The sequence below is a fragment of the Aspergillus fischeri genome, genomic scaffold (genome assembly GCF_000149645.3).
Source record: "Aspergillus fischeri NRRL 181 1099437636264 genomic scaffold, whole genome shotgun sequence".
NCBI classification, from domain to species: Eukaryota; Fungi; Ascomycota; class Eurotiomycetes; order Eurotiales; family Aspergillaceae; genus Aspergillus; species Aspergillus fischeri.
In genome coordinates, this window is record NW_001509762.1 from 1,377,389 (window position 1) to 1,389,857 (window position 12,469).

General features: G+C 52.3%; 7 protein-coding genes and 3 non-coding genes across 10 annotated transcripts, besides 1 other annotated feature; 6 read left to right on the forward strand and 4 right to left on the reverse strand.

Moving 5' to 3' along the window:
* Positions 1-15: 15 nt before the first annotated feature.
* Positions 16-1,415, reverse strand: NFIA_077320 (uncharacterized protein; the record flags this gene model as incomplete). Its single annotated transcript, XM_001259695.1, has 3 exons — positions 16-421; positions 473-1,065; positions 1,119-1,415. 3 exons carry the CDS (start codon positions 1,413-1,415, stop codon positions 16-18), a joined length of 1,296 nt encoding a protein of 431 aa, XP_001259696.1.
* A 919-nt stretch (positions 1,416-2,334) lies between these two features.
* NFIA_077330 lies at positions 2,335-2,447 on the forward strand. The gene has a single exon. It is a non-coding gene; the product is annotated as a tRNA-Leu (tRNA).
* A 218-nt stretch (positions 2,448-2,665) lies between these two features.
* On the reverse strand, positions 2,666-4,183 carry NFIA_077340 (MFS transporter; the record flags this gene model as incomplete). Its single annotated transcript, XM_001259696.1, has 1 exon — positions 2,666-4,183. One exon carries the CDS (start codon positions 4,181-4,183, stop codon positions 2,666-2,668), a length of 1,518 nt encoding a protein of 505 aa, XP_001259697.1.
* Positions 4,184-4,587: 404 nt separating this feature from the next.
* NFIA_077350 (DUF3632 domain-containing protein) lies at positions 4,588-5,488 on the reverse strand (the record flags this gene model as incomplete). The annotated part of the gene is made up of 3 exons (XM_001259697.1): positions 4,588-5,015; positions 5,063-5,126; positions 5,171-5,488. The coding sequence occupies 3 exons, from the start codon at positions 5,486-5,488 to the stop codon at positions 4,588-4,590; spliced, it is 810 nt and encodes a 269-aa protein (XP_001259698.1).
* Positions 5,489-5,874: 386 nt separating this feature from the next.
* NFIA_077360 (M20 family metallopeptidase) lies at positions 5,875-6,996 on the forward strand (the record flags this gene model as incomplete). Its single annotated transcript, XM_001259698.1, has 3 exons — positions 5,875-6,410; positions 6,454-6,764; positions 6,809-6,996. The coding sequence occupies 3 exons, from the start codon at positions 5,875-5,877 to the stop codon at positions 6,994-6,996; spliced, it is 1,035 nt and encodes a 344-aa protein (XP_001259699.1).
* A 353-nt stretch (positions 6,997-7,349) lies between these two features.
* Positions 7,350-7,420, forward strand: NFIA_077370. Its single transcript has one exon. It is a non-coding gene; the product is annotated as a tRNA-His (tRNA).
* Positions 7,421-8,391: 971 nt separating this feature from the next.
* Positions 8,392-9,142, forward strand: NFIA_077380 (putative nitroreductase family protein; the record flags this gene model as incomplete). The annotated part of the gene is made up of 3 exons (XM_001259699.1): positions 8,392-8,727; positions 8,774-8,888; positions 8,940-9,142. The coding sequence occupies 3 exons, from the start codon at positions 8,392-8,394 to the stop codon at positions 9,140-9,142; spliced, it is 654 nt and encodes a 217-aa protein (XP_001259700.1).
* A 143-nt stretch (positions 9,143-9,285) lies between these two features.
* Positions 9,286-10,242, reverse strand: NFIA_077390 (RTA1 domain-containing protein; the record flags this gene model as incomplete). The annotated part of the gene is made up of 1 exon (XM_001259700.1): positions 9,286-10,242. One exon carries the CDS (start codon positions 10,240-10,242, stop codon positions 9,286-9,288), a length of 957 nt encoding a protein of 318 aa, XP_001259701.1.
* Positions 10,243-10,753: 511 nt separating this feature from the next.
* On the forward strand, positions 10,754-10,825 carry NFIA_077400. The gene has a single exon. It is a non-coding gene; the product is annotated as a tRNA-Gly (tRNA).
* Positions 10,826-10,828: 3 nt separating this feature from the next.
* Positions 10,829-10,856: a microsatellite.
* Positions 10,857-11,246: 390 nt separating this feature from the next.
* Positions 11,247-12,425, forward strand: NFIA_077410 (Zn(II)2Cys6 transcription factor; the record flags this gene model as incomplete). Its single annotated transcript, XM_001259701.1, has 1 exon — positions 11,247-12,425. The coding sequence occupies one exon, from the start codon at positions 11,247-11,249 to the stop codon at positions 12,423-12,425; it is 1,179 nt and encodes a 392-aa protein (XP_001259702.1).
* Between the last annotated feature and the right edge of the window lie 44 nt (positions 12,426-12,469).

Sequence of the window (12,469 nt, forward strand, 5' to 3'; positions counted from 1 at the left end):
ATACCACTACTAATGCTATAGCTTAATGAATGGCGACTCGCCTGTCCTCTGCATCCTCAACTTCTGCTTCATCTCCTCCAGGCTCTTCCGTCCCTTGCCCTCGAAGTACTTGGGCCCAACATCCGGCGTGTGGTATCCCCGGGGATAGTATTTGTCTCCCTCGTCCCCAGGCAATGGCAATCCCATCAGCCGCTGCACCCATGCCAACGGACCCCATCGGTTCCACAGCGTCGGCCGCACATAGTACGGCATCCCGTTCCACACCTGCACATGGTGTCGCCCGTACTCATTGGGCTTCTCCGTAAACACATCACGGCGCATAAAGTACGGCCGCGGGAGAGCAAGATACCGCAGGCACAACCGACGGATCACCACCGCAGCGTCAAACACGGCCTTGATCACCCGCGGCGGCGCATCATACCTACCAGCACAGCATCAGCATCATCCAGCCTCAGTAGAAAGAAAGACCAACATCATAGCCCCCCTCAGCCTCTCATCCATCACACAAGTCGCAACACTCACCCCAACCCCCCTCACCCACCCGGGCATCCCATAAACCAACACATCCATCGTCTTATCCGCCACCGCCCGATTCGCCTTCTCAGCCTTCATCCTCTCCTCCTCATACCGCTCACTCCAAGCCCCTATCTCCTCCAACCACTGCAATCCATCCCGGAACCCCTCCCCCGACTGCCCACCAGGTAACAACGCATAGCTAATCCCCAACGCATCCCCCACACTCTTCCAGTACGTGCCCACCGCGCATTTCTCCAGCGCACTCAACCCCCGCCACTCGTACCGCTCCACGAACCGCACCGGCTCCAGCGCAAACAGGCTAAGCGTGTACAGCATGTCAGACTCCAGGATCTTGCCGCTGGCGCGGTAACCTGTATGCAGGAGCTTAGTGCGCGCGAGGGCGGTGATCGCCCGTTCGGAGGTGGGCTCGAAGCCCATGAACTCGCCGATTAGGACGCCGGTGTCGGCGTAGCGTTTGAAGCTGGTGGATGGGTTGGAGAATTGGGAGGTTTGCAGGAGGAGGGTGGAGATGGTGGGGATGCCGTATGTCTACTTCGATTAGTATCAGATCTGTACGGCTGGGGGAAGCGGGGAGGGGGTACGCGGAAGAGAGCAAACTGCAGGGCTTTCAGCGCGGTGAATGGGAACTCGAGCTGGAGGATCTGTTTCTGAATAGCCCAGGCGTCGTGGTCGGTCATGCTGGCGAAGGATGCCCGGGTTGAGTACTTGTGGTATTTCGCTTTGATGCTGCGGAGGCGTTGGAAGCGGAGGGATAGGGTGAGAGTGAGGTAGGCTGTGAGGCATGCTGCGAAGGAGAGCCAGGGGTGTTGAGCGTATAGTTTGAGGATATGGATGCCTTGATGATGGAGCGCTTCAAGGGTGAGCTGTAGTTTATCCATGATGATGGATGATGGTTGTGATGCTCAGGCTGATCTACTCTGCTCATGAAGGGCTAGCTGATTTATACTTGGTTGTACCAGCACATGCAAATGTAGGTTTTCAATTCAATTCACTCTATCTCAGCCATGTCTCGTTCGGATACGGTCCAAAATTATCAGGTCACCTTCTGAACTCTCAGGATCGAACTAGGTTCTATCTTCACATGACGATGAGCACTGCCACGGCATGGTGGACAGAGGATAATTGCGGGGTAGAAAGATCGTCGTCCTTATGCTTATAGAATCGTGTATTCATAACTTGATAGAATAGTTATGCCCAGAATCTGGTATTTCTACCATAAACCAGGTACCGAGGCTGCATCCTCCAGATGATGCAAAAGACAGACTCAGACTCGGATTGAAGGCTCCGATATCGTATGACGGGACCAAGGACCCGGAATATAGATGATCGACATGAATATCCTCAAGTTGGTTCGTTCAGAGTCAGATGAACAGCATCACGGAGGTACTGGGGTAAGGCTGATGATACATGCGGGGTACGACTAGTCCAATATCCGGGGGACTGATGACTTATCAGACAGTGCATGCAGGCGACTTGCACGGCATATTTCCCTTGTGCATTGTCAGTGGGCATGCCAATCGGCTGCCTTTCAATATTGTTTAACAAGGAAGTATTTCCGCGCATGTGGCAGAGTCACTCTGGATTGACTTGGTGCTCGCGGCGAGATCTGAATATACAGTCGAAGACCAGAGACAGGAGGAGAAGTGGCGGCAGGTCAAACCATAAGTGTCTGCGGAGTCACCCATCAGAATCCAGGTCGACTATAACGGTTCTGATGCTCCTACAGTGTATATTGTTGAATTCCCCAGTGACTCAGGGAACTTATATAGCCTAATATGCGTACCTTCCAATAACTAAGGCAAGATGGCCGAGTTGGTCCAAGGCGTGAGGTTAAGGTCCACCTTAATACCAAACTCCTAGAGTTTCCTCATCATCGTATGATGGCGTGGGTTCGAATCCCACTCTTGTCATTCATTTCTTTTTTTTCCGTTACCCAACTACAGTTCGACTTATTTTTTATTAATTTAGTCCCTAGACAGTTAAACCAAGCCTGTAACCTGAGTCTAGTCACGCCTATGCAAGAGATATCTGCTGCCTGACTCAGATTATACTGAGGAGGGTTCCTGGATATGTATGCATAGCGATGGGTCAATTACACTAGGATTAATGTTGCATCTATGTCTATGAGCTATTTACTTTCTTCTCCCTGTGGCTCCTTTTCCAAGATACTCTTGACCAGATAAATCACACTCACGGCCACTCCCAGCCCTCCCAGTCCAATCCCCATGTACAGCGCGCCGCGATATCCCAGTAGTCTATCATGGAACGTCTTTCCGCCATGGTTGACATGTACCTCGACCGTCCCCGCAAACCCCAGTCCCAGCGAGATACTATAGTTGACCACCGTCGTGACCAAGGAAGCCGCAATACCCTGATGCCGGCGCTCGACCGCATTCGACAGCAGCACTGTGCTCGCGGGAAACGACATGTCCATGCCCCACGGCATGACCACCAACGAAACAAAGGTCAGCGCCCAGTACGTCTGATGCACCGGCGCAATCGCAACAAAGATATTCCCCAGCGTGAACGCCACCATGGCAAACAGCATGATCCACCCCGGCCGGATCCGACTCATCAAATACCCTGTCGTGAACGAAGCCAGCAGCCCCGAGACCCCGGGCGGCACAAACTGCGCCGCGGCCATCAACGGTGTCTTACCGCGGACATGCTCCAGGAACAACCAGAGGTAGTACGTCCAGATGCCGAAGCTGGCCCAGCCGCATGCGACGCAGCCCAGCACGAAGGACACGTCCAGCGTCAACGCATGGAACGGGATGAGCGGTTTGCTCGCGACGCGCAGCTCCCACGCGAAGAAAAGCCCTAGCAGAACCAGCCCGATAATCAGCAGCACGTACACATACGCCGTCGGCCAGCCGACGATGGGCGCCTGGTTCCACGCCACATTGACGAGAATCAGACCCCCGACACCCAGACACGCCCCCACGACGTCCAGCTCCTGCATCCACTCGACAAGAGTCATGCCGTGCTTCTCGCGCTCGTGGTGGATGCGCGGGATCACGGCCCACCCCAGCGCGGCCAGGATTAGGCAGACAATCGCATTCGCCCAGAACGTCCACGGCCACCAGGCGAGCTGGCTGAAGAGCGCCGCGAAGATGGCCCCGATGATGGCGCCGTTGGGGGCCGTCGCGCCGAAGATGGCAAAGATCATGTCCTTCTTCGGGCTGGGGCGGTACGTCGCTCCCAGAATCGCCAGGCCGTTCGGGAGGAGCATCGCGGGTCCGAGACCTTGCGCGGTGCGCGCGAAGATGAACAGCACGTAGTTGCTGTAGACGCTGACGCCGGCGACCATGGACCAGACGCCGAACCAGACGAAGCCGATCACGAACATGGTGTGGTAGCCGAAGCAGTCGCCGCAGCGGCCGAAGAAGAGGATGAAGGTGCCCACTGTCAGGGAGTAGCCCGCGATGAACCAGCTGAGGATGCCGCTGTCGGTGATGTGGAAGGAGTCCCCGATGATGGTCAGCGGGGCCAGTTGGCTACCCAGCCCGGCCTGGGTCATGAATTGGGCCATGCATATCACGAAGATGAAGACCGTTTCCCGTAGTGGGGAGAGGCTTTCGGCGATGGACCAGCCCGACCGCGTTTGCTGGAGATCAAGGCCGTCCTCTACCTCGGTGTCACTCATTTTTGGCTCTGGGTCGAAGCAATGCTCCATTGATGATAGAATGGAAATGGAAGCTCCATCTCATCTATATCAATGATTGATAAGAATTTGCTGTATGTATATGCAGAAAAGACGATGTGAGATAATCAATGAAAATTTATAATCCGTATTTCCGCGATGATGCGCCCACAGCGGGGAATTTCCGCGATTGCATCATGCATCCCGTGTCAAATTGTCTAAGCAGTATATAGATAGTTTCTAGAGCATCCGATGGAATTATCGTCTCTACTCATGACGTTGTATGGCATTGGACTGAGACACGAGTACAGCCTTGCGCTGGATTCGAAATGACTAGATTGGGTTTATCTCGCACTCTAGAGCTAGTGCTAATATGAACGCGACCTGGTACCACTCTTAAAGAAAGACTACTGCTCAACCCTCTCCATCTTCTCCCTGGCCAGCCGAATCACCCCCTTTGTCTCATCATTGACCTGGATTTGCTCACTCATCTCCCCAAACCGCTGCTTCCAGAACTGCCACCTCTCCGGGCTCAACTGTCCCTGTCCGCTATACAGCCTCCCAGGCCTCATCAAGCGCTCCTTCTCCTCGTCTGGCACCGCGTCTGCCAGTTGACTGAACAAGTTCGCACCACCATACACCATCCACATCGCTGCCGCGGCAGCTTCCCCGTCGACTTCCTTGCCCGACAGCTCCTCTTCCAATCCCGACCGCAGACTCCAGACACCAAGGAGAGAAAGGGATGGGTCGCATTTGCTCATCAGCCGCGCGGTGAAGGCTTGTAGGTTGATCCATTCGGTGATTTCTTGGTCGTTGGGTTTTGTATACGTGGGCGCTTGGTCTGTTAGCATGATGCCACTATTATCAGAGAGGGGTACGTACCATTCCAGGATTCTCTCAGGCTTGGTCCGAGCATGGGCAGGTCTTTCCATAGGCAATTTTCGGACTGCACAGTCAGTATATTCTGCTTCAGAGGAAGAAGACACTTACACCCCAGATTGACACCGTTGTTGGCGGTAACTCGGTCAGAGCGTGGATCAACTCAACCAGTCGGTCTTGCGAGGGGTGATTGTGAGGAATCTGTTTGGCGACTTTGATGATAGTCCCCCATGTGTACCAAAGGAAGTCCTCCATCTCAGAGCTCTCTTCTTGTGTTGAACCCGCCTTTGGTGTCAAGGCGTGGATAGATTGCGCGGCCTCACTGGGAGGGGTTGTGCTAGAAGGCTGAAGATAGTCATTGAGGATGTTGAAAATATGCTGCTCAGGGGAATTGGGTTGAACTCGAGATTCAAGAGAAAGAGACGCCATGATGAGAACTGTACAATTGATCCTGTTTATTTGCAATGAGAGGTCGTGAAGCCAGATAATAAATACAGGAGATCAGCAATAGTGGCGGGGTAAATCAACAGGCTACAGCAGTAAGCAATCCACCAAGCATAATGCGCGTTTCAGCCACGAGTGTCCATCTTTTCCATTTTGCTACTTACCACCGACAACGTAATGTCCGACGGTGTCCTGCTTCTTTCCGGCATGCTTTATCATATCGTGTATCATTATCGTGTTAATCCTGGGCATGTCATATGCAATGACGAAATCTCCCCGCACGCAATGTCCTCCCCGCATCAACCTTTCCTTCCACGATAACAGAGACACATCTCATATTGAGCACCAATAATCAAAGGTAGCTACACAGAATGTCTGAAGCTCCTGTGGTGTCCCTCCTCAAATCTCTCATCCAGGTCCCCAGCACCAGCGACCATGAGCAAGACATCGCCCGCTGGCTCGACAACCACCTCTCCACCCTCGGCTACACCGTCGAACGCATTCCCATCGCCCCAGGCTCAACCCGCGAAAATGTCTACGCGTACCTAGGCTCCACTCGCAGGGTGCGAGCCTGTCTCACCGCGCACATGGATACCGTCCCGCCGCATATCCCGCTGCGCGTTGAGGGCTCGACTATCTACGGCCGCGGCGCCTGCGACGATAAGGGTCCCATGGCTGCGCAGATCTGTGCGCTTGAGGAGCTGCGTGCGGAGGGAGCGGTCAAGGAGGGTGACGTTGGTTTGTTGTTTGTTGTGGGCGAGGAGAAGGGAGGTCCGGGTATGATTGCGGCGAACGATCACGATTTGAAGTTTGAGGGCGTGGTGTTTGGGGAGCCGACCGAGGGGAAATTGGTTGTCGGGCATAAGGGACATTTGGTGTTTGAGTTGATTGGCCAGGGGAAGGCTTGGTATGTCTGCTTTGATGTCTATCTACTGAGGCTAATGGTGCAGTCATTCCGGATATCCCCATCATGGTATCAACGCCAATGCCGCTGTGGTGGAAGTCCTAAATGAGTTCTTGTGCACTAAATTCCCCGAGTCATCGTTACTGGGCCTGTCGACGTTCAATATCGGCAAGATTGAAGGAGGAGTGAGCTATAACATCGTCCCAGCTTCGAGCACAGCACTATGCGCCGTCCGTGTGGCGACTGATATGGCCGAGTGTAAGAGGATTGTGTCGGAGGTTGTTGCGAAGCATCCACACGTCAGACTGGAGTTCAAGTTTGAGTATCCGGAGACATTGCTTGATCATGATGTCGAAGGTTGTCAACCATACCTTTGTCCGAATCCTGCTGACGGATTACAGGGTTTGAAACAGCCCCAGTGTCATATGGAACTGATGTGCCTCGTTTCAAGGGGGATCATAAAAAGTACTTATACGGGCCTGGTTCAATCCTCGTGGCCCATGGAGAGAATGAGCAGATTGAAGTTGACGAGCTGCTGGAGGGTGTCAGGGCGTATAAAAAGTTGACCACTCACTTACTGAAAGCGTGATCAAGTCAGTCATCGCATCTATGGCATCCCCATGCAGATAGTACTGTCGTTTTGCGCTCCTGACCTGTCGCCATATTGTCTTATATCGCCTTTGCTCTGCTGAAAGTTGGGTCTCTTACCAGAGTATATATATTTATTCGCGGGGCAATGTAAATAGGAGAACTATAACAACGCAACACCCAAAAGAATTTGGCACAGCGAAATCCATCATCTATCATTACATCGTCGATGAAGCACCAGTTTTCCACTGGACAAAAATGCTGGGAATGTACAGACCTAATTTGAGTGTGCTCGACTAAGTATTGAACAGATATTGCGTATGTAGCATAAAAGAAACGCAAAATCAAAAATCCGGTGCTGTGGTCTAGTGGTAGGACGTCACGTTGTGGCCGTGCCAGCCCCGGTTCGATTCCGGGCAGCACCAGTCATTTGATTCTTTTTTTTCTACCCTTCTTTTTTATTTCTTTCCCCTACTTCTTTCCTTCCCTTGGAGGGGAATGCCATGCCCCATCTAAGTGGATAGCTCTAGGCATTCTCGGGCGACTCACGCGTCTCTAGTCTGAAAAGGACACCTTCTAGTTATATGACACGGCTGTGTCATTTGTCCTATACTAAATGGGACCGGGGAACGAACATGAGTTTTATCGACCAATCCGTGAAACACATTATTACATTACTATCTTATCTACTCGGTACGCTAGGTGGTCGTCTAGGCGCCTTTTTAGTTTGAGATGGTTGACAGGATCGAAGCCTCATTCCCCTCGGTCTGATTGAAAGCCATCCCCTCGTGCCTAGGTGCCCTTGAGGTAACTTGCTTTCAAGACGAGGCATTTCCTATTGATAGCTAAGTTTAGCGTCGTGCAGCTCGTGCTTACGCTTATACATCAGTATCAGACTATTAGTGCTTATTTTTGGCTTAATCAAGGGACACAGATTACCAAAGTAATATGGCATGATATTAACTACACTTCATAATCTACCAATCTAGGCATGTACTCATTTATAAGCATTTGGTCAGCACTATCTGGTAAGTTCCGCTGTGGAGCATGATGGGGTCTGTTGGTAAAGTCGCTAATTTGGTTCTCCGTATATCCGCTTATAAATTAAACGCCCATAGTCCGAAGTATGGATGTGCATTCTAATTGGCCAATAATGACGGAAATTCAGTGGACAATTTTCAGATCGAACGATTTTTAATCCATTCTCCTTAGATGCGTACCTGGAGTCTCCACAGGTAGAAGTCTGTAGAAAAGTGATGGCGCCGTGCGTGATGGGGAATATAAATACCCTCTTCCCTACTCCATACAGATAAAGGAGGAATCAATCACCGTCTATCAAGTCATCAACATCATCCGATTCACCTCTATACCAAACCCTAAATCGCATACAGACAAAATGGGCTCGACTCAACCCGAATTCAAGAACCCCGCCACCACCACTCTGCTGGAGCTGGTCAAGGCCCGGCGCACATATTACGGCCTCAAGGCCGAGAGCCCCATTTCGGACGAGGCCATTGAGCGCATCGTCCAGGATGCCGTCCTGCACGTCCCCAGCTCCTTCAACACGCAGACCTCCCGTGTGGTCCTCCTGCTCAAGGAGGAGCACCAGAAGCTCTGGGACATTGCCATCAACATCATGGAGAGCCTCGTGGCTGCCGGCAAGGTCCCCAAGGAGATGTTTGAGAACCACACCAAGCCCAAGCTGAATGCCTTCCGCGCGGCCTATGGAACTGTAGGTTGATTCCTGCCTTACATGATGGTCTGTACTGACGGTCTAGGTTCTCTTCTTCGTTGACTACGACTCTCTCGCTGCTATCAAGGAGCAGTTTGCTATCTACGCCGACAAGTTCGATCCTTTTGCTCTGGAGTCCAACGCCATGTCGCAGTACCTCGGTAGGTTTTCTTGCCATTATAAACAGATAGCATGTAACTGACGCTGAATAGTCTGGACTGCCCTCTGCTCCGAAGGCTTCGGTGCCAATCTCCAGCACTACAGCCCTCTGATCGACGAGCAGGTGCAGAAGACCTGGAACCTCCCTGCCTCGTGGAAGCTGGATGCCCAGCTCGTCTTTGGTACTCCTACCAGCGACGCTGGCGAGAAGACCTTCTTGCCCATTGAGGACCGCTACAAGGTTTTTGGAAAGTAGACGGTTTGCATGTTTAACCTAGAGTGTACATAGAGATATCCATAGCGTTGAATTCAGTTCTTTCGAGTTCATTCATCTAAACAAGGTCATATTGAAGCAGTTTCTGCTGGCATATACAGGATCAGTCCACCGAATGCAGTCGACTAAACCTCTCTATATCCCGTCAACGGGATATCAGGCGCATCCTCCATCTGCACACACATCTGACTCGCCTTAGTCGCCTTCTGAGCCCTCCGCACCAACCTCCCCGGATGCCAAACAACCAATACCAAAATTGAACCAGCCATCAACGCCGCATCAAAGACATATATAAACGCCTCTTCCGTGTTCAGTGCAGACCCCTTCCGCGACCCAAACTGAACCGTCCTCACCAGATTCCTCACCATCAACATCCCACACGAGACATAAATCGCCCACATATACCTCTTCCACCCCAACCGCGGACACTCCCTCACCACAGCCGTCGGCTCCGCATCCAACCTCCGATGAAACGCCGCCGCCACCCAAACAAACACCCCGAACACCACCAGCGCAAAGACCAATCCCACCAGGACAGCCTTCTTACCAATCGCCATGACGTGCGGGTCACCGGTAACCTGCACCCCTGCGCCAGCAAGCTGCGTCAGGAAGCAGATAACATCGTTGAGGACGAAGATGGGTGTCAGCCACTTGGTCCGGATGCTGGAGTGGTGCTCTGCGTTGAAGGCGCGGATGATCCGTCCGAGGACCATGTAGATGCTTGCGGCGATGAAGGGGGGTGCGCAGAGGATGAGAATCTCCTGGAGGGCCCAGGGGCCGATTGCGGTTCTGCCTTCTCGGTGGGACCATGCGCGGCCGTAGTAGCCGAAGGTTTCGCCTGCAGAGTCAGCGGTGTATTTGGCATTGGAGGATGGGGATGGGACGGGGGACGGACAGATTCCTCCTAGGATGAGGGGAATGAAGTAGGCTGCGCGGTATGGGAACATGAGGATGATGTGCGCGACTGTTGCGATGCCGAATACGGACATAAAGGCGTATCCTGCTGTGGCCGAGGGGGTGTAGGGGTAGAATTCGACCCATGGCGACGAGCCATTGGTTCCGTTGTGGAATGTAAAGTCCATGCTGGCTTGATCGTGAGAATTGAATTTGATCAGGAGAAAAGAGCCACGACGACCATGGTGGTCTCATATACTGGATTGCTGTCTCTGTAGAGGGAGATCAAATTACCCATTTGGGAAATTTTTGAACGAGTACGAGTGGGTCTTTTTGAGCTTGTCCTGAAACTTTCAACATGGGACCCAAACAGCCGCAGATCACTAAATTTAGCAAGCATTGCTTGTAGCCTTGTCATTGTAAGCACTTTCGCTGTGATTGCATTGGCAATCTCTTCACGCAGCTTCTGGTCCATTGCGGTCTCCACGACTCTGCTGATGTTGTTCATACGTCACGCAGACCAGTTGGCCTTCAATCATATAACAGCTGCGAAAGGAATTTTGTCTTGCCCCAATTGAGTATATCTATATCATTTTTATGTAGTAGTTGCAAAGAAGGGCATTGGCAGTTGTCTGGTAATTTTATTTTTTTAGAATATATGTTACAATTGTTACAATTTGGCATATTTTTTCATCCACAGCGTTAGTGGTGTAGCGGTTAGCATTATTGCCTTCCAAGCAATAGATCTGGGTTCGACTCCCAGCTAACGCATCATTTCTTTTTCTTTTTTTTTTTTTTTTTTACCTTTTACCCCTTTGTGTCCTTGTTGACCAGGACCATTAACCTCCTGAAATCTAACTGACATATTTGCAAGTGTGTCCAGATTCAGTTTATGATCTACTGCTGTTCTGCCAAAGAGGAGAACCCGGATTCGTCGTATCTCGGCAAAATTTTCTGCTGCCTAAAGGGGCCAAAAGCAAACGAATACGAAGTGTTAATTCCATCTCATCCTTCTGTATCACCACCTGCAGGATGGAAACTGAGCAGGGCCGTCGGATTCGCGCGCGTAGAACCCATCAGAAATCCCGGCTAGGGTGCAAGACCTGTAAAAAGCGACGAGTCAAAGTGAGTGATGACTTCTTTCAAGCTGCCAGTGCCACTCTTTGAATCCAACTCAACTTCTACTACAACTATGGCCAAAAAACTGACATGCAAGCAGTGCGATGAGAAAAAGCCGACCTGCACCAATTGTCGCCAGCATGCAGTCATCTGTGATTATGCCACCGAATCAACTGCACCATCACGACCTTCGCGTGGACAATATCGCTTCAAACAGTCCAAATATGAAATCCAGGTAGACCCATCAACCACAGACAGCAGCATACAGTCATCCAGTCCAGGACCGACTCCTCCTCCCCCTCTAGAGAGCATCTCCCTAGCAGACCTGCACCTTTTCCACCACTACGTCACCTCCATGGCCAGCACAGTAACAGACGGACAAGACCACAAACACCTATGGGACATCCACGTCCCACAATGGGGCTTCGCCTTCCCATCCATCCTGCATCTCATCCTTGCGCTCTCTGCTCTGCACCTGGCGCACCAGCACCCGGCCCTGCGTGCCCAGTACCGGAACCAGGCAGATGCCCACTTCACCTTCGGCGTCCGCTCCGTGACCACCGTGCTGGCCAGCCTGAACGAGGACAACTGCCAGTACATCTACATCTCAGCCGTGCTGATCTGCCTCGTGTACTTCGGGCATGGTCCGCGCACAGGCGAGTTCCTCGTTTTCAGCGAGACAGGGCAGGCAGAGTGGCTTGTTCTCATGCGCGGGGTGAGATCGATTCTGGAGTCGAGGCGCGCGGAGATTTTTTCGGGCGTGTTGGAGCCTGAGGAGCTGGAGGGGGCGGCTCAGGTTAGCGAGGAGCTGGCGGAGGAGCTGGAGCGTCATAAGGGGCGGATCCGGGATGTCCAGCTGTTGATCCGTGCGGAGACGGATGACGGAGTAATCAAAGAGATGTACGATTCTGCTCTGGAGGGTCTGCGAGAGACCTTTGACGAGGTATATCGGATGAGAGCTGCTGGGAAGCACGGGGTGAATCTGATGCATTTGGTCATTGGGTGGTTGTATCGGCGTCCGGAAGGGTTTGTCGGGCAGCTTGAGGCAAAGGATCCGCTTGCGCTGGTTGTCCTCGCCTACTGGGCTATTCTTCTCAAGTATATGCAGTCATCATGGCTGATGAAGGGCTGGGATGAGCATGTTCTGGCGGGGATCCAGGCTTCGCTGCCAGAGGAGCATCGGAGCTGGATCCGGTGGCCGGTAGAGTGTATTTTCGGGGATAGGCAGACTGTTATCGCTGAGCTTTCATAGGTTATTGCTCCTCTGGCTGCCATTAACAATACGTTTGCTCTACT